Source organism: Anas acuta, chromosome 1 (genome assembly GCF_963932015.1).
Source record: "Anas acuta chromosome 1, bAnaAcu1.1, whole genome shotgun sequence".
Lineage (NCBI taxonomy): Eukaryota > Metazoa > Chordata > Aves > Anseriformes > Anatidae > Anas > Anas acuta.
In genome coordinates, this window is record NC_088979.1 from 3,499,912 (window position 1) to 3,518,881 (window position 18,970).

The 18,970-nt window shown below is 48.6% G+C and overlaps 1 protein-coding gene across 11 annotated transcripts in view; it reads right to left on the reverse strand.

Moving 5' to 3' along the window:
• Nucleotides 1-8,291: 8,291 nt before the first annotated feature.
• The window catches only part of PAK1 (p21 (RAC1) activated kinase 1), a 67,962-nt gene continuing 57,283 nt past the window's right edge, over nucleotides 8,292-18,970 (reverse strand). For all 11 annotated transcript variants that reach the window (XM_068696951.1, XM_068697037.1, XM_068697320.1 and 8 more), the window contains 5 exons: nucleotides 18,337-18,454; nucleotides 17,808-17,907; nucleotides 12,648-12,844; nucleotides 11,034-11,171; nucleotides 8,292-9,489 (listed from right to left, as the gene is read on the reverse strand). In XM_068696951.1, the coding sequence (XP_068553052.1) occupies nucleotides 9,403-9,489; nucleotides 11,034-11,171; nucleotides 12,648-12,844; nucleotides 17,808-17,907; nucleotides 18,337-18,454 (640 nt within the window). In that variant the 3' untranslated portion in view covers nucleotides 8,292-9,402. The remainder of the gene's footprint in view (nucleotides 9,490-11,033; nucleotides 11,172-12,647; nucleotides 12,845-17,807; nucleotides 17,908-18,336; nucleotides 18,455-18,970) is intronic.

Sequence of the window (18,970 nt, forward strand, 5' to 3'; positions counted from 1 at the left end):
AATTCAGCCCCCGAGGCTGGGAAGATTAAAATCCCATCGTGGGATGGGGGCACGGCTCCTGGAGGAGCTGGGGACTCGTGGGGGAAGCCACCTTGGATCCGTCCCACGCCCTGCCCACCCAGAATGTGAGAGGCTGGTGTTCAAACGCTGCCCTGGCAGAGTTATGTGCCCACAGGATGGGGTTCGGGGAGATATCCCAAAGGAGATTTGGACAAGACTTCGCTGATCTTCAGAATTAAACTAATGAGCATCCTCATGGAAAGCATCTCCTGCATCCGTGAGACCCAAGCAGGAATCTGCTGCACACCATTTCTGAGCAGCCCCAGTGCTTATTTTATTTTTATTTAATTTTTTTGCAATGTTTTTTGGCTTTAAGATCTTAATCCTATTAGAGACATAACTCCTTGGAGGGGGTGAGGGGCAGACCAGTGCAACAAAAGCAGTTTGTGCGGTTGAATTTTGTGACTTCCAATGCAGGGTGGCCTTTCAGAGGGATACCCGTGAAGTTTCTCAGGGTATAAGGCTTACCTTACACAGCTCCAACTTCTATTTAGCTCTCAGCGGCACAAGAGGCAAAAAAAAATCCCCCTAGCCCCAGGGGGCTGCCTGAAATGCCACCACTGCAGGATTATCACCCCCATCGCTTTTTACACTGGGATGTAAGAAAATTCAAAGAAAGAGAAAAGAAAAAGAAAATTCAGAAAAGTGTTCTCTAAATGGAGAGGGGAAGAAGAAGGCAGAAACGATGGCCCAGTGTTTTTTAGGGAATTGACATTACAAACATAAACTTTTGATTAGAAGATGAGCCACAGAGGTGAGAGCCTGATTCACCCTGAAACCTAACGACGAGCAAAGGGCATGTAACAGTTCCACTGTAAAAGCAGTACTGGGAATCCTTGGATAGCACGAGATCCTCCAGAACCATCATTTTCGTTTGGAGTTAGAATATTAAATCAGGAGGGAACCGCAAAAGGTTGCTGAGGGCAGGAGCAGCTCTTTCTATTGCTGTTTGTTTCTGTTCCCGATCACCTTCAAGCTGACACTCAGCTGGCTGGGGCAGAGGCACGGCGTGGGGCTGTGTGCAAGCCTGTAGATAAATGACTTGGTTTATGGCCTGATTTCTGGAAAGCTGATAGCGAGGGCAGGGAAGGGTGATACTGAGAAGCCTGATGGCACTGATACGATGTGGGGAGCAGCAAGAGCAGCTTCCCTGGGCACCTGGCAGGTGGGTGTCTGGCAGTTTTGGTCTCTGAGGTTGATGTGATGGATTATTCTACGGAGTGGTGTGCTTGTGGCTGTGCTGAGCCCAGTTTCACTGTGGTCCTTGCCCCGGCTGCCTTTCCTCCAGCTGCTGCATCCTCACGGTGTGGATGGGCTCCGTTGGGTACATGGGAATAAGGGGACAGGGCTGAGCAACATCAGCAGCACAAAACTCCTCCCTGCAGCAAAGGGCAGACCCTGAAAAAGGAAAGGACGATCCAAAGCCCTACCCCAAACTAGAAAATATATCTGTTTCCCCCTCCCCAAAATACCAGCGTGCTTTTGCATCCTGCCCTTTCCTTCGGACGCAGAGATGCAAAGCCCTTGGTTTGCTCTGCGATCACCTGGCGGATGACACAGGGGCTGGGCAGGGGCTGCTCTGCCTGTGGTATCTTTGGCTCAGAGTTCAGCAGCTTATCTCAGCCAGAAAATCCTTGCCCGGTGTCCCGGCCCTGCCAGCAGCTGACATTGAAGGAGAGCGAGCAAGCGGGGTTGTTATCACGCTCCACGTGATGGACCTCATCCAGCCCAGCTCCGCACCAGGACCTGCTGTGAGCCCTGCCCTGGGGTTTATGAGCCCATAACGAGGGCATCTGCGGGGGGCCGGAGCTGTGACAGCCCAGCTCGGGGATATCAGCCTTGAACTCCTCTGGGTTTTGCTTCTATTTGTGTCAGAAGATAAAACTGCGGGGGGATGGCACAAACAGGGAGCGCCGGGAGCAGGGACATCTCGGTGCCCAGGTGCCTGCTGAGATACAGAGTCCAGGGCTGTGTTTTGGTGAGAAATAACCACATTTCTGCCTGCCACTGTCCCTCAGTGGTTTGGGGACATTTGTATCGATGGGGTCAGTCCCCCATGGGCTGAGCTTGTGTCCCTGCTTTGTAGGGTTGCACAAGGAGCTGCTGCAGAGCCTGGAGAGGAGGTGACTCACGCAGGGAGCGAGGTCCCTGTAAGATTAACCACAGAAACTGCAGCGTTTATGGGCAGGAACAATACAGGAGGAGGGCAGGGGGAGAACTTCAGCCTGGGGCAGAGCAGGGCCAGGAGGTGGAGGGAGGTGATCCTTCCTTCCCCTCTGCTCTGTGCTGCTGAGGCTGCCCCTGGGGTGCTGGGCCCAGCGCTGGGCCCCCGAGGTGCCGAAGGGCCTGGAGCACCTCTGCCATGAGGAGAGGCTGTGAGAGCTGTGCCTGGAGCACAGGAGGCTCTGGGGGCTGCCAGCCATGGCCACCATCACTGCCAGGAGGTGCCGAGAGGCCGGAGCCAGGCTCTGCTCAGGGGTGCCCAGGGCCAGGCCCAGAGGCCCCGAAGCAGAGGCACCTCCAGACCCTCAACAGGGGGCATGGCCGAGTGTAAAGAGCCTGAGAGCAGCTTCACGCTGAGCAAAGGAGGAGCAAAGCCTGTGTAGATGTGCCCAGCTACAGGAAGCACAAACACAGGCTGTGGTACAGCCAGGGGAGCCAAATATTTCTGCACTGAGCAGAGGTGGAGAATGGTGAGGGAACCCCACTGGATGTCAGGAAGAGAGCACAGCGAGGTTTTACTTTGCTTTCTGCCGGCTCTGCTGCTCTGTGCTGCCTCCTCCTGCCTCATACTCCTCCAGATTCTGGAGGGTGAATCTGGACCAAGGCATTTGTCCTTCCCCAGGTGGCCCCGGGTTATAGGGACACCCTGCTACACCCAGCAGGTCTCCTCTTCTCTCTTCTCTTCTCTTCTCTTCTCTTCTCTTCTCTTCTCTTCTCTTCTCTTCTCTTCTCTTCTCTTCTCTTCTCTTCTCTTCTCTTCTCTTCTCTTCTCTTCTCTTCTCTTCTCTTCTCTTCTCTTCTCTTCTCTTCTCTTCTCTTCTCTTCTCTTCTCTTCTCTCTTCTCTTCTCTTCTCTTCTCTTCTCTTCTCTCTCTTCTCTTCTCTTCTCTTCTCTTCTCTTCTCTTCTCTTCTCTTCTCTTCTTCTCTTCTCTTCTCTTCTCTTCTCTTCTCTTCTCTTCTCTTCTCTTCTCTTCTCTTCTCTTCTCTTCTCTTCTCTTTTCTCTTTCTCTCTACATGAGTAGAGTAGAGTAGAGTAGAGTAGAGTAGAGTAGTAGAGTAGAGTAGAGTAGAGTAGAGTAGAGTAGAGTAGAGTAGAGTAGTTCAGCTGTAAGGGACCTAAAAGATCACCAAGTCCTGACCACTTCAGGGCTAACCAGCCATTAAAGCACATCACTGAGGGCATTTTCCAAAGGCACGAGGAAGCCTGTGCCTGTGTCGGAGCACCCTAACGATACAGAAACTCGTCCATGATGTCCAGGCTGAGCCTCCCCAGGCACAGCTCCATGCCATTCCATATATCCTGATGTTGGTGCCCAGGGAGCAGAGGCCAGTGCCTCTCTCTGTGCCTCCCCTCCTCAGGGCTTCCCCACAGCCTCCTCTTCTCCACCCAGGTGCCCTCAGCCTCTCGTCCCAGCTCCTGCCTCCCAGCCCTTTCCCCACCTTCGTTGCCCTTCTCTGTAGGCTCCAGCACACCTCAGCACCCAACACTCGAGGCGAGGTGCAGGATGGTGCCTCCAGATCATGGCACAAACGTCGAGCAGATGGAGGTGGAGGACACGGGATGATGGCCAGGAACCGTGCTGGAGCACCACAACCATCTCCTGATGCCTGCTGGGGTGTGCTGGCTGCCTTCAGCCTCCAAATTTGAAGCTTTGCAGTGGCAGCAGGGAAACACGAAGAGGAATTATCCCAGTGCAGCGCCGGGAGAGGGCATCACAGCCCCAGGAATTGGAAGGGAGCAGCCAGGAAAGCCCGGCAAGCTCACGGAGTTCAAGCTCTAAATTCTCCCAAAAGATGAGCCTTAGGACCAAAACTTGGGACTGTTCTGGACACTAAAAATCAGGGATGCAGGAAAAATATCACTTGGATAAAGTGCAGCAGTTTTCCTTAAATCATGCAATAATGAACATCTCTTCCTCTCTCATACCTACCAGCATATTGCCTCTCCTCCTGCTCATCCCCCTTTTACCTCCCAAATAATAAGACCCTGCAGAACTGTTCCCACCACTGAAAATGCTAAATTTAGGTATGAAAACTACAAGTTTAAAGATCCAGGGCAGGTTTCGTGTCTCCCGGTGCATAGTTAGCCTTGGGAGACCCCTCTGAGATAATCACAGGTAATTTCCCTTCAGTGCAGGTGGAAAAAAAAGGCAGCAGTGGGATGAGAGGCCTGGGATGGGGAAGCATTTTGAAGCCACGAGGTTTCAAGCAGGAACTCTGCAGAAGCTCCTCTCTTTTGTGTGGGGCTGCCAAGAGGGGCAGGAGAGGTGGTGGGAGCGATGCCAGCAGCCCTGGGGCTTGCTGCCATGGGGAGAGGCAGAGAGGGATGAGGATGGAGAGTCCCAGGAAAAAAAAAAAATAAAGTAAAATAAAGTAAAATAAAATAAAATAAAATAAAATAAAATAAAATAAAATAAAATAAAATAAAATAAAATAAAATAAAATAAAATAAAATAAAATAAAACAAAATAAAATAAAATAAAATCTCAAGTTATCGTGTTGAGGGAATTACTGGCAGAGCCACCAGCCCCATTACCACTTTTTCAGGCACTTTTGGGGTACGTTACCAGGCTCTCCGGTCTGCCTGGTGCCTGGATTTTAGAAGTTTCATGAAGGGAGGAGCAGGATGCAGGGCAACACAGTTTGATTGCCTGGCTCTCGTGGTACGAGGACATGGACATGGGATGCAGCAGTGCCACCACCATCCAGTTGGCCAACTCCCCCTTCCAGATGTTCCCTTTTCCTCCAGCTCCCCTCCAACATGGGGCTCAGCACCCAAATGGCTTCTGAGAGCTCGCCAGGAGGCTGAGCTGGGAAAGTCCTCTTCACGCTAGGCTTGGTTTCTTGGACTTCCAGCACCCAGCTCTGCCCTACAGCCACAAGAGGATGAAAACCTACAGCAGGGGGCTTGTGGGGACACTTGTATCCTCCCTGACCTAGGATGTTCTTTAATCCAAGCTGCAATGAGGCATTTGCACAATTATATAGGTGATAAACTCCTGCTCTTGTTAGCAGCCTCACCCCACTGACCCCACATGTAAAAGTGATGCTGGGGAGGGCAGCTTTAGGGGCCGATCCCAAATCCTCCCTCATTTCCTCCGACACCGAGCCCTACCTGGGGAGACATCAAGCAGCCAGGAGGGACAATTTCATCATCTGCCTCCTCCTCAAGCTGGGGTCTACATCCTGCTTCCAGACTGGTGTTTCTCAGGGCATTAATGACTTCCAATCTGGTTAAAATAAGCAGTAGAAATCACACTTTCTGCAACAGCTTTCAGTGTAAAGTCACTTTGCTCTATTAAGTAAAATCTAATTAAAACAGATCGGAGAAACAACTCCTCCTTCAAGCACCCCCATTCATTTCTGCAAGCGCCGTTGAAACAAAGGGAAGGAGAAACGGGTCATTCATTCAGGTTTTATTTAAGGTTTCAGTTTTGCTTTCTAAACGGCTGAGCTGACCCTAACAAACCGGGCACTACCAGAGAGTTACGCCGAGGCAGCACAAAGAAAGAGACACACATTTTCCAGCTGATTTTAAAACGGCAAAAGCCCTTGTTATTTCCCAGCAGGACAAGACACGCAGACATCTGGCAGCAGGTCAGACTAGCTCTGGCTCACTTAGCATGGGCTGTAGCTCAAAGACATAAGGCTCAGTCCCCTCTCCGAGCACCCCTTCATTGCACAGGAGCCCCCCGCTCCATCCTGGTCCCAAACAGGATGCCTCAATCCACCACAGGCTGCTCCAGCACCCTCCAAATTCCCTCAGCAGTTGGGAACTGAGCTTTTACCTTTTGCTTCCTCCTACCCCAGCATCCATCTTCTTCCTCGGACCAACACCATCCTCTGTCGCCCTCCCACCCCTTTCCTTGGAGCATCCATTTCGGCTGCAAGTTTCCATCCAGCCCCCGTTGGCATCGCTGCTTTGCCACCACCAGTGGCTCCCAGCTTCTCTACAACCCCAGCCTTGATGCTGTGAGCTGGCATTAGCAGCAAACGATGAGACCAGCCCTAGGACTGTAATTATCCAAGTGCTCAGTCCAGTGTGTTTACAACCCCAAAATACATCCACAGCTTCTCTATTACTAATCGAAATAAGCCGCTGAAAAGTTTCCGTATTTTATGCTAGGGAGACAAAAGACTCAGCCTTCACCTCTTTAAATATAGGAAGCTTGAAATGCACCGTCTGCTTCTTAAATACGAAAATCTTCAGTTCTTTGGAAAAAAAAAAAAAAAAAAAAAAGAGATGAGTTTTACCTTTTGCCTCCACCAGGAGCTTTGGGAGCTGTAGCACATTGTGCCATTTCGGCACCTAACCGGATAGGGTTGCTGCGGATCCCATAAAAAGGAAGCAGGTTTTCAGGGTGGATAGTCAAACAACTGAATATTTCATGTTCTAATATAGAAGAGAGAATCTAATAATCAAATAAATAATTCAAGGCTGTGATTAAAAATGGTTCAGACTCAGTAGAATTAGTTCATACAGTAGGTATATTAAAAATATATTTTAAAATGCCACCAAAGCAGTTCCCTAGTTGCAAGTTGCTTTCAAATCCCAGCAATAAAGATGTTCTCAGATAAAAATAAAAATTAAAAAAATAAAAAAAAAATAAAAAAATAAGCCATAGAGGCTAATTTTCAAGTCAGACACTTGTGCGAGCAGCTCTCTGTAGTGACCAGACAGGGCTGTGAAAGGCTATGCAGAAGCTGCCACCAGTGCTGGAGCTGGGCGATGCCCAGATGAACATAAGAGCAGAGAAAAGGATCCATCTCAGGAGAAAAAATATACCTCGTTCTCATAAACTAACTACATTTTTTATTTATTTATCTATTTATTTAAGATTTCTGAGACCATGAAAACATGATGCGTCTCTTAACTTGGAACTGGGGCTATGCACACAGTAGCAAGTCAACTTCGTTCAGAGGTGGGTAAAAAATAAAATAAAATAAACCTGAAGACGACAGGTCTATAGTCACTGTCTTACAGCTTCCCATTGCGTAGCTCTCAGTCCTTACCAAACCAGTAAGGACCAATTCACAGTTGAAGTCAATGAGACAGAAGCACATCATCAGCTTAAGAACAGGGAGAAAAAGCCATTCATGCAGATTCCTTTCCATTGGGCAACAGGGAATCCAAGAAATTAACTCAAATACAAATAACCTTTTTTACCATTTTTCCTCCCACAGAAAAATAAGCCCGTGGATGTGCTCACGGGTAGGGCACGTCTGCATTACGACTCTCATCTCAAAGGGGTGCCAAGGATGGAGTGGGAAGGGAAGGCGAAGGGAAGTCAGCAACATTCAATACATTCATGGATCAGGTTTAATCCTGTGCTGTCAAAAGAAGGCAATTGGTGGGTCAATAAGACCAGAGCCACCTTAGATTTTAGATCAAGTGAGATCTAGCCCATCATTCCTTCCCATCCACACCAAACATGGCATTTTGAGACTTCCGTAGAAAATAAAACCAAACTCCTCAACAGTTATTCAAGGGCATTATTCAAGGGCAGTGGCCTTCCAAAAAAAAACAAGGGACCTTAAAGGCTTTATCTATGCCAGTAAAACCAGTGTGAGGGCTGTCATGTATCGTAGAGTGAGTGAGAGGAAAAAAAAAGAAAAAATATATATGTATATGTATATATATATTTGCATCACAAGCCCAGGGCAGGGAGGAAAGGACTGGTCCAGCAGCAGGTCTCAGCAAGAAGCAGGAATGAGTTTCTGTGCAACACAAGTGCTTTGGGAAGAGAGGAGAGGTTACTCCAGATCTGGATTAAACTCACCCTGGAAATGACCAAAGTGATATGTAAAGAGAAAGCAAGATCTTTTATCCATTCCCTCTGTGTGCAGTTACTCCTCTTCAGAGCCTTTCACTATCCCACAGGACTACAGGAGCTTGTATCACTTAATCCATCACTTGTAACCACCCAGTGACAATAGCATGAAAACCAATCCCATCCGACAGAATTGTCTGGTGACAGGGAATTCTCCACCCCTCCCTCAGCCCCGAGTTAAGAAATGCAGCAGTCGTTTTATTAAAAATCAGGATACAGTAACGTAACGCCAGTGTTTACAACCGATCTCTCTAGTAGTTCCAGGATTGCTGTTGTTTTACATATCATTAGCAACCACAGGAGTCAGTAGCATAAAGATACCAGTTCACTCGCTCATTTCAACAAAAAATGAATGCCCCTATGCTTCCAAAAAAGCACTGTCCATCATTAGTTTGTTTTCTGTTGGCCTTGGTCTAAGAAGCAAGAGTTTTCAACATCATCCTGCAGGCAAATCTTATCTTTATAATAGTAATTGTTCTGTTTGCTTTATCTTACAGGGCAGGTCTCCACGAAGCCTGACAGCACTAATAAAATAACCCGAAAAGAAATCCCAGTTGATTTTTCCTGTGATTTTTCTAGAATACCAGAACTATTTGAAAGCTGTTTAATTACTTGAGTTGAAACTAAAGTGTGGCGGGGAAGGACCTCAATTCACACAATTTGGCAAAAAGATCACGAGTTGTCCAACAGCTGCAAGAAGCACACACAGGCGTTCTCCTTGCTCCCTCGAAGCATCCAGCGGTGCTGCAGGAGGGCTGCATGGTGCTGCCCTCGTTCCCCTTCCACTTGTTTTAGCTGTTCCAATTGCTGCTGCCTGGTTCCTTCCCTCCTCGAGTCATCCAAAGCAGAGAGCAGCCTCCGTGCTGTAAGAGCAGCTTGGCAGAAGCAGGAAGAGTCCAGCAGGCAAAAGATTTAATTTATTAAGATAAACATGGTCCACATTATCTTTAAAAATAAACACGGTAAGAAATACGAGAACAAACTGGCTTTGCTACGTGTAGGTCAGGTTCAGATGTTCTCAGAAGATCTTCCCAGCCATAAAATACACCCTTCCCCTACCGTGCCCATCAAAGAGGATGGAAAGACAGTTCCATCTTTACGATCAGCAACTTTCCTGTTGCGTGCCCTCCCACGTTCAGCAAATAATACATCTGCTACCCTTCCAGGCAGATCAAAGTTTAAGAACACCCCTGTGAAGGAGGAGCAGGAGGGGACAGGGACAGGTAATTCGGTTTCTGAAAGGAACGTCTAGAAGGCTTGACACGACGGCCGTGCTGACTCCCCCGCTTTAATGGTTGTTCTTTGCTGCTTCTTTAGCAGCAATAATCAGAGGAGTGAGACTAGAAAGAGGCTTTGCAATCTTCAGGAACTGGTGCTAGGAAAAGGAAAAAAAGAAAAAAAAAGGTTACATTTTTCAGAACATGTCTCAAAAGCCTGGTGTCCACACAAAATATCAGGACCTAAACCTGCATGAAGTCCAACAGCCTACTCTAATCTCCAAACAGATGAAACAAAAAAGACACAATGAACAAAATGTTCACCATGACTTTTGGGTCTTATCTGAACTGATAAAGAGCTTTGCACCCAACATATCCTAATTTCTCCAATGTTTATATACTCTCAAGACCAAGCAAGTTCTCCTGGGAAATAAATTTATGTAAAATCTGCAGTGAAATTCTTTGTGGAAGGCAGGTGTAACTAAAAGCAACCTGTGCAATTCCAACACATTGCCCAGGGCTTCCTGTGTAATGTTCCTGTGCAAAGTTTTCCCTGTGCTCAGGGTTAAATGGAAAGCTTGCAATACTCCAACCTCGCAGAGAAAGCCTAGGTTGAGGACAGAGACTGACACAAAACAGCTAATCAGACGAGTGAAGGCATGAAGTCCACAAGCTGTTCTGGAAACCAAAACTAATTAAGTCCCCCAGGACTTCTGAGCACCAGAAGGGATCGATCGCCCAATCTGAACACACTTCAGAGGTGGAAAAATCTGAGGCCAGAAGGTAAAGGCAGGCAGAAATGCTGCAGTCACAATGTTCTCCTGCCCCAAGGAACAAAACACTGCTGCTGTCTGATACTCTGGAGCTGGCAAGTCCAGGAGAAAAAGTGAGCTTTCATCTACTGCCATTCTTTCTGCCAGTGATTAATGCTTCATTAGTCTCAAGGCAGCAGCACTCCCAAAGCTGAACCCAGTAGACAAAGTAATGGAAAGAAAGGAAAAACAAAAAAAAGGGAACTGTCTCACAGTCAAGGTCTGAGGGCTCCGTGATCACAGATTTATTTTACAAGCCTGGCAGCCTGGTCCTTCAGCTTCACCAGGAGGCCAGACCAAGACACCAGGTTTTCAGTGAAATAACTGAGGGTTTCTCACAAGCTTTGTTCCATCACCTCTGCATTAAGAGCTGTATCTGGCAAAATGTGCTGATGCCAAACTGCTCCAGTTAATGCAAGATGTGCCCCTTCCAAAAAGCTTTGGGAACTCTCCCCCAGAAGAGAGACAATCAGAGCATTCGATAGCTGGAAACCCTTCTATTATCCAAATAAGAACAAGCATGGCCAGACCACAACACCACAGCCAGATGTTGGGGTGAGCTGCGTGAAGAAGCCATGGGAATTAAGGGGCTCAGCATTCGGCAGGCCCAGGGCACAGAAATTATTTGAGGTTGGTTACAGAACACGCTGCACAGCTGCTGCCAGTAGCAAGTACAGCACAAAAAGGAAAGTACTCTGTTAACGCTTCGTTATGGATTTGGGGTTTTTTGGTTGGTTGGTTTTGTGCTTTTTTGTTTGTTTGTTTTCTCAGTTATCTCAGCTGTGCTTGTGACATCAGATGACGCAGTATTTAAGACCCCAAATGACATTTTTCCACCTGCCTATTCTCACTCTAGAATGCTTAATTGGGTCCTGTTCCCCAGCACTCACCTGTAGCAGCTCTTTTGCAGAACCTCTTTTTTCCACGTCCATTTCAAGACAGCGATTTAAGAAGTCTCGGAATATGGGTGAAAGCTTTTCTGGGTTCTGCAGTTCAGGAGTCCCGTTCGTAGCAATGAGATACAGGGCCTAAAGCAAAACAAGCACCAAAGAAACAGGAGGTTATGAAGGTCAGATTCCATCTCTGCATTACAGAGACACCCACTTTTCCTCTCCCTCCCCACAGTTCAATGGGGAAAAACAAAACCAAAAAAAAAACCCTTATCAGGGTGACTAATAAACGCCTAAGTTTCAGCAAAGAGAATAGCTGCCGGCCCTATTTTTGTGTGGATGGGATCCAATCCTTTATTGTTCTACCCTTGTAATCTGGGTTTGGATCCTGCAGCCCTCTCAAGGGATTAAGAGGACAAAACCAGCAGTCCAGACTGTGTTTACATAGGGAAGTCGACTGGCACAGCTCCGCCAGTGCTCGACTCCTGCAATAACTATATCCTCATGGGAAGGTACCCCTGAATAAACAGGAGGCTTTGTTCTGTCCGTACTTTGCCCAAATGCACGAGGCCTAAAAAGCCGATACCCTAAAGATGCAGTTGGTCCCTTACAAAAGATGACCAGCAGGTTCTCAAGCAGCACTTAACACCCTACAGAAACCAGGGGAGTTGTTTTGCTGCTGCTTGGGAATGAAGAATTCTCTAAGAATCAGGAAACTCAGGATCCATCCACTGCAAAATTTTATTATTAAAAGAAAATCGCTAAAAATCGTTTTAAAATCATTTTAAAAGGAAACAGGACTTCTGTCAGGGGCCTTTTGAGCACACCTCTCATCACATCTCACAGCAGCAGTCCAATACCCTGGGAACTGGAACAAGTTGAGTTAAATGAGAGCAAAGCACCGCGTTGCTTAGCCATCCTCATTTAACTCCACACCACCTTTCCTCTTGCTCTTCTTCACTGCTGCACTTCTCTCCCAAAATCACCTCCAGTGCAAGAGATGGAAACAAGTTAAACAGAACTGTTCTAGATCCCTTCATCCCGTTCAGCTGAGGAAAAAAAAGCCATAAAACTGGCTTACACCAAGAACAGCTGCATTCCTACAAACTGACAGAATTTCCCCTTTCATTAAAGAATAAGAAAGGGAATGCACCAGCGGGGGTAAAGCCTGACTAAAGGCTTGTTAAACCTGGAGCTTTATTTGGAGCAGGCAAAGAGGAACAGTGCACCGGCAAGAAAAAGCCCTGTTTATAAGAGTAATGTGGTATATTTTGAACACAAGGACAGCTCTCTTCCCCACTCACAAGGATTTAAGAAGCCAGGCACTTTGGGCATAGAAAGTGCCCCTATCAGCCTCTCCAGAAAGAGGGTAATTATGAATGCACATCATTAACTCAGACCCTACCAGAGGGTCTGCAACAGGAAGAGCCTCTGCCACCCAGAACCAGCGATGGCTTCTAACTTAAATGACCACAACCTTCTCACCACAGCAGCTAAGGAGGCGTGCAGCTGCATGTGATGAAACCACAGCAGAGGGTCACCTGCCTCCTCCAGTGCCTAGGTTAAGCACCAGGCTCAGCAAAGACCTGAGGGCAAAGAAAGGCACTCGCTTACTCTCAGGGGGTTCTCGTTGAGGTAGGGGGGTTCTCCTTCGATCATCTCGATGGCCATTATCCCCAGCGACCAGATATCCACTTTGGGCCCGTAGGCTTTCCGTGTCACCACTTCAGGTGCCATCCAGTACGGGGTCCCCACCATGGTGCTGCGCTTGCTCTGCTCGGGAGTGATCTGGGCACAGAAGCCAAAGTCAGCTGGAAAAGCAAAGAAGGGGGGAAGAAATAGTTAGAAATCAGCAGGTTTCTCCAAAAACAACACGTATTGACGCCAGAGCTGTGGTACAAGCTAGCCTGCTGCACTGCCCACTACACTGCTGCTGCAAAGGAGCAGTTTTGTGGTTAATAAGGTGATCAGGAGTAAACTTCTGAATCTGACTCACTGAGACCACGAACATCACAGAGCTGCTGACTTGTCTATGTGAAGGACGGTGAGCACTAAAGAGCTGTACATGGATGCTGTGAAACTTGGCAGTGAGGCATTTTGCAGCTGTAACACACCATATAAAACAAGCCAGTTCCTGGGTATGTGAAAACAGAAAGCAACGTCCAGTCTGTCCTCCCACCACCCACACCCACCAGTATTATCTGATCGTATTTTCAGTCCCAGAGATATTGTTTCCCCAGAAGATGTACCACCTCTCAAGTACTGTGTTCGGAATAAATTTAAGTACCTAATTTGGTGCTTATTATTTTCTTTGAGAAGACAGAAAGGTGGAGAGCCTTCCTGTGAAAATTGCTTGGCCCTGCCTTATTTGCATTTGACTTTCCAAAAATCATAGAATCATGGAAAGATTAAGGTTGGAAAAGCCCTTCAGGATCACCTGGTCCAACCATCCCCCTACCACCAATGTCACCACCTAACCTTGTCCCCAAGCACCACGTCCAACCTCTCCTTGAACACCCCCAGGGATGGGGACTCCACCACCTCCTTGGGCAACCCATCTCAAGGCCTGACTGCTCTTTCTGAGAAGAAATGTCTCCTAATTGTTTTAATTGTTGAAGAATAGTGCTCTTTGTTCAATTCTTTAACTGTTGAAGAGTAGGGGCATGACGTTTCCGTTGTTCCACTCACCAGTGACACCACCCAACTGCCAGGACTTTTCAGCTGCGATGGCCACAGCACCAGCCAGTTCCCTCAGGACCCTGGGATTCGTGCCATCAGGCCTGTAGTTGTTTAGATTCTTCAGGTGGTGTGGGGCTTTGATCCCCCAGCCTCCATTTATGGGTTCAGGGAAATGAAAGACCTGGGGAGCCCGCCTACCAGTGCAGGCAGAGGCAAAGAAGCTGCTGAGTCCCTCAGCCTTCTCCATGTCTGTCGTTACCACTTAGATATGGAATCTCGCTCCTAATATACGAAATTAGCCACCTATAATCGCTCACACACCACAATACAGAGCTCGCTGGGCCCTGCTACATAGCTGGTGGTGTTCCTTGATGGCACGTTGCAGAGAGCTGCCAGGTGTAGTGGGTTTACGTGGCAAGGTTTTGGTAGCAGGGGGCCATAGGGGTGGTTTCTGTGAGAAAGATCTAGAAGCCGCCCCATGTTTGGGAAGGGCCCCGTTGTTTTCCAGATCTGAGCCAATAAGCGATGTTGTTTTGCGCCTCTGTGAGAGCATATTTAAGACAGGGAAAAAAACGCTGCGACACACAGCAGCCGGGAGAGTCAAGGGAGTGAGAAACAGCCTTGCAAGTGCCAAGGTCAGTGTAGAAGGAGGGGGAGAGGTGCTCCAGGCGCCGGAGCAGAAGTCCCCTGCGGCCTGTGGTGAGGACCATGGTGAAGCAGGATGTCCCCCTGCAGCCCATGGAGTACCACGGTGGAGCAGGGTTTCACGCTACAGCCCGTGGAGGAGACCACGGTGGAGCAGGTGGCCCTGCACCAACGGAGGCTGCCGCCTGTGGAAGACCCCTGCCGGAGCAGATTCCGGGCCGGACCTGTAGCCCGTGGAGAGGAGACCACGCAGGAGCAGGTGATCTGGCAGGAGCTGCTGCCCGTAGGGGAGCCAGGTTGGAGCGGTTTTCTCCTGAGGGATGGACCCCGTGGTACGGACCCATATCTGGAGCAGCTCTGGAAGAGCTGCTGCCTGTGGGAAGCCCACGCCGGATCAGTTCGTCAAGGACTGCATCCCGTGGGTGGGACCCCACAGCACAGGGGACGAGAGTGACCGAGAAGGAGCGGCAGAGAAGTGCTGTAGACTGACCATAACCCCCATTCCCCCGTTCCCCTGCGCCGCTCGGGGGGAGGAGGTGGAAGAGGGTGGATGGGGGGGGAGGTGCTTTTGGTTTCTTTCCTTTGTTTCTCACTTCTCTAGCTTGTTAGTAATGAGCAATAAATCTTACTATCTGTCTTCTTATGCTGAGTCTGGTTTGCCCATTACACTAATTATTGTGTGATTTTCTCGTCCTTATCTCAATCCTTGAGCCCCTTTCACATATTTTCTCCCCATTCCTCTTTGAGGAGGGGGAGTGAGAGAGCGGCTGTGGTGGAGCTCGGCTGCCCACTCGAGCGGAACCACGACACCAGGGTAGTCCCATGTTTGATGTGGCCGAGGTGGATCCACTTCCACGGGTTCCTCCTCTTCTTGTGGACCCACCTCCATGGGCTCCACTGTGTTAGGCTGGAGGATGAGCCAGTCCCTGGCTGGGTCTGCCCACACGGGCTGCCTCCCATCGGGTGTGTTTTCTGGCCTCTCTCAGTGGTCCTAGGACCAATTTGTTGTCCTCGCACTGAGGAGGGCTGCTGCTCGCATCTCGCCTTGCTCTTATCTCTGGTCTTCTTCCAGCCGCTGGCTCTCAGAAGACCAAATCGCTGAGCAAGTGGCGGGCCAATGGCATGGGGACCATTTTATAGGGGCAAAGGCAGGGCCGGTGGTGGCCACTGCAACCTTGGTGAGGCCCTGTGATGGAGCGGCCCATGCGAGGCCACAGGCGGCCGCATTGGGAGAGGCCGGGGAGATGCCCTCACATGGACAAGGAGGAGGGTTGTAGGGCTATAGACCCCTTTTCTGGGGCTGGCTCCCCCCTCCAGGCCATTTGGCTTGCCAGAGAGAAAGGCTGCCCCACACAATCCTGTCTCAACCCGTCTTTCTTCAGACCTCCAAGGGTCAGAATCTCTCGTTAACAAAATAAAACCCCACCAACGAAACCAAACCAGACCAATTTGAAAGGCTAAAGCAGTCAAAACTGAAGTACCAACATGTCCTTTACACACACACACACACTGTGTATTGTAGAGTACAACGTGAGTGCACGTCTAGTGATTTCCCTACCTGCACTCCCAGTTGGATTACTGCATCACAGCCTTTTATAAACCATATGCTTGATTCCCCGAGGGGGTTAGGAGCTTCAGCTGAGAGCAGAGTCCTCTGGTGGGAGTTGTTAGATGTTCCTCAACCTCTCAGTAACACAACAGTATTGAAATGAGTCAGAGGAAGGAGATCGAAGCACTAAAAGACTGAAACTTTTGTTTAAAAAGGCTTTGGGAAAGCCAGGAACAGCAGCCAGGGTGTCTGATCAGCAGCCTTGTGCTCTCAGCAGGAGAGATCAAGCAAGCAAGGTTGGTCTTGTGTCCTAGCCTGCCAGGGCAACAAGAGCCACAGTGAAACACCCAACTGGATTTTATGTTAAATGGGAGCAAAAGGGGCAGGACAATGAGGAACTAAAATCTTCTCTCCCTCCAACTGGACATCAGAGTGGGACTGAACTCGTCCTGGAGAGCACCCCCACCTTGATCAGCCAAGAAAGAAGCCACCAGCACCTTTCTGGGGCTCTCTTCAGCCCTGGGGACCAGGAGCCAGACTTTTTCACGGTGTTTTTCTATAAAGAGCTCATCCACCTGTCCTGCCACAGCTCCCAGGCAGCACTAAACCCTTTCCCAAGCTGATACCAGCTCTGTCACCAGTGGGTGCAGAAGAATGAAGGCATCCATCGACCAGGGCTTCTGGGCAAAGTTGTTGGCCCATCTCCTTCATAACAGGCTTCACCAAACCGGCTGTGTTCTTGTGTGCCCAGCAGAATCAACGCAGCAAGATGTCCTGCCCATCCTGACCCCCTGTGGCATCACAGGTTTAATTTTAGGCAGAGTGATGAAAATGAAACCGGTCCCCAACTGAGTTTTTATCAAGGGTAACAAGCAGGAAAGGTACATATGGTCCACAAACAGAGCACATTTCCAGCAGAGCCAGTAAGAAGCTCAGGTCCAGAAGGTTACTGCATCATATCCACAGGGACTTTCCTAACTTGAAGCTCCAGCCAAGTGCTTGCATACTGTGCTGAAAGACTTTGTTCCGTAAGAACAGAGCACCTCGGCCCTGATAAGCTATTCACTGCTAACACTCCCGAGATCTGACTGTACTAAAGTGCAGCTTCAGTCTAAAAAGTAATTATGTGCAAAACCGAAAAAAAAAAAAAAGAAAAAAAAGCACCTTCTTACTCAGCATATCTGCACTGTGTGAATTTTGAGTCATATCTGCTGTCACTGCTGGCAAAAATAGATTTATTTATGCCTGTTGGGCGCTAGCCAACAGAACTGGGAGGGAGAGGGAGGAAGCACGGTTCTGTTAAAGCCATAGGTGGGAGATAATCATTCACTGGTCTCCAGACTTATCTCTGCAAGGGCAATGGCAAGCACAACAGCTACCTTAGCACCAAAGGTCTCAAGGTCTTCATTACTGGTGATAACGCACGGAGGAAACAACATTAAGAGCTCGGATTGGGCTGGGTTTGTAAGATTAAATGCTTTCTAGCTGAACAGATTTCAACTTCCCCTCCACCCACCTCCATCACCCAAGTACCTGCAGCATTTTCAAGACTGGGGAGATCACGAACAGATAAAGACTCGTGACCCTACACCTATAAACCCAGCTTTCTAGACTGGAGGTGCATTAAAATCCTGTTATTTCAGACAACAAAAACAGATGGCCCAAGGCTAAATGAACCCCAAACCTCACTGCCTGTCTGTTATCAGTTCACAGGGATTTATGCTTGCCAAACTCCATTGAAACAGATACCACAAAAATACCTCCAGGAGCATTTCTACAGACTCTTCATCACCACAGCATCAAGCATCTCAAGCACCCAGCTCCCCACTAGGCCTGTCCCGTAGCAGCTAAGAAGCCTGGGTTGATAACCAAAGGCACCACCAGCACTGCTCCCCTCATACTTAGTTTGACAGAGCCGTCCATTCCCAGCAGGATGTTGTCACTCTTGATATCTCTGTGAATAACTTGGTTCGAGTGGAGGAATTCCAGAGCCTGGAGACACTGAAAAAAAAGAAGGAAAGATGTTCTGACTGTGCATCAAGTGCAATTAGCCAGCTATGGACTCTAACAATGTGCATTTTGGGTAGCACAGGCTTAGATTTTTAAAGCCTTTTCTATATCCAGTATGTGCAGGGCAACAGATACATCCCTACTGGGACCAGAAGGTGACAGGTTAGAAAAAAAAAAAAAAAAAAAAAAAAAAAAACACAAAGAAAATAGGCATAACCACAAGTATTCCAGCCCCATTTTGCAGTTCTCACTCTAGGGTGAGAACAGGAGCATGTCACGACCTCCCCAGTGAAATCCATCCTCTGAGAAGATTCCTGCAGCAGTAGAGAAGCTGTAGACAGCTATCCCAGCAGAATAAAACAGAGAAAGCCCCGTCCCCTTCCTCCACACAGTTCGCCCAGGGTGTGGGTGCAGCTTTACCTCTCGGCACACAGCTGCGATTTGTCCTTCGTCCATGCAGGTCTCTGTCACAACATCTGTTAGGGAGCCTCCTGCCAAGTACTCCATGACGACCCAGAGCTCTTCTCCTACAAGGTAGCTGAAGTGCCAGAAACAGTTTTTTAGAACAAGCAAATACGAGCACGTCACCATTTACTGAGTCAGAACGCACTGGGTTTTAAAGCTATCTTAGAAGTGCAGGGAAACCACGAGGCTTGAACAGAAAATTTAACTGCACTGGGGCACCAGGTACTCAGGGCAAATTCTGTGCGTTGGAGGATCTGACCACAACCTGAAAGAGCAGAGAAAGGGTGAGTGCAGAAAGCTGAGGAGAAAACAGGGCAGAGGTGATGGAAGAACAGGTTAAAAGTTTCCTGGCCAAAGGAAAACTCAGCAAGGTTGAGTTTTTCTGCCATGGAAAGGGCCCAGGCTATGAAGGAGACAAGCTCACAGTACCTTTAAACATGAGGAGAGAGAGGAAAGAGCTACTAAGCAAGGATGGGGTCCAAGCATGCATCCATCCCTAAACAGCTGGTACACAGCATGATTTTCAAGGGCTCTTACACTGACAAAGGTGGCTGTGGGCTGATCTGACACCACTGGCAACCTCCTACCC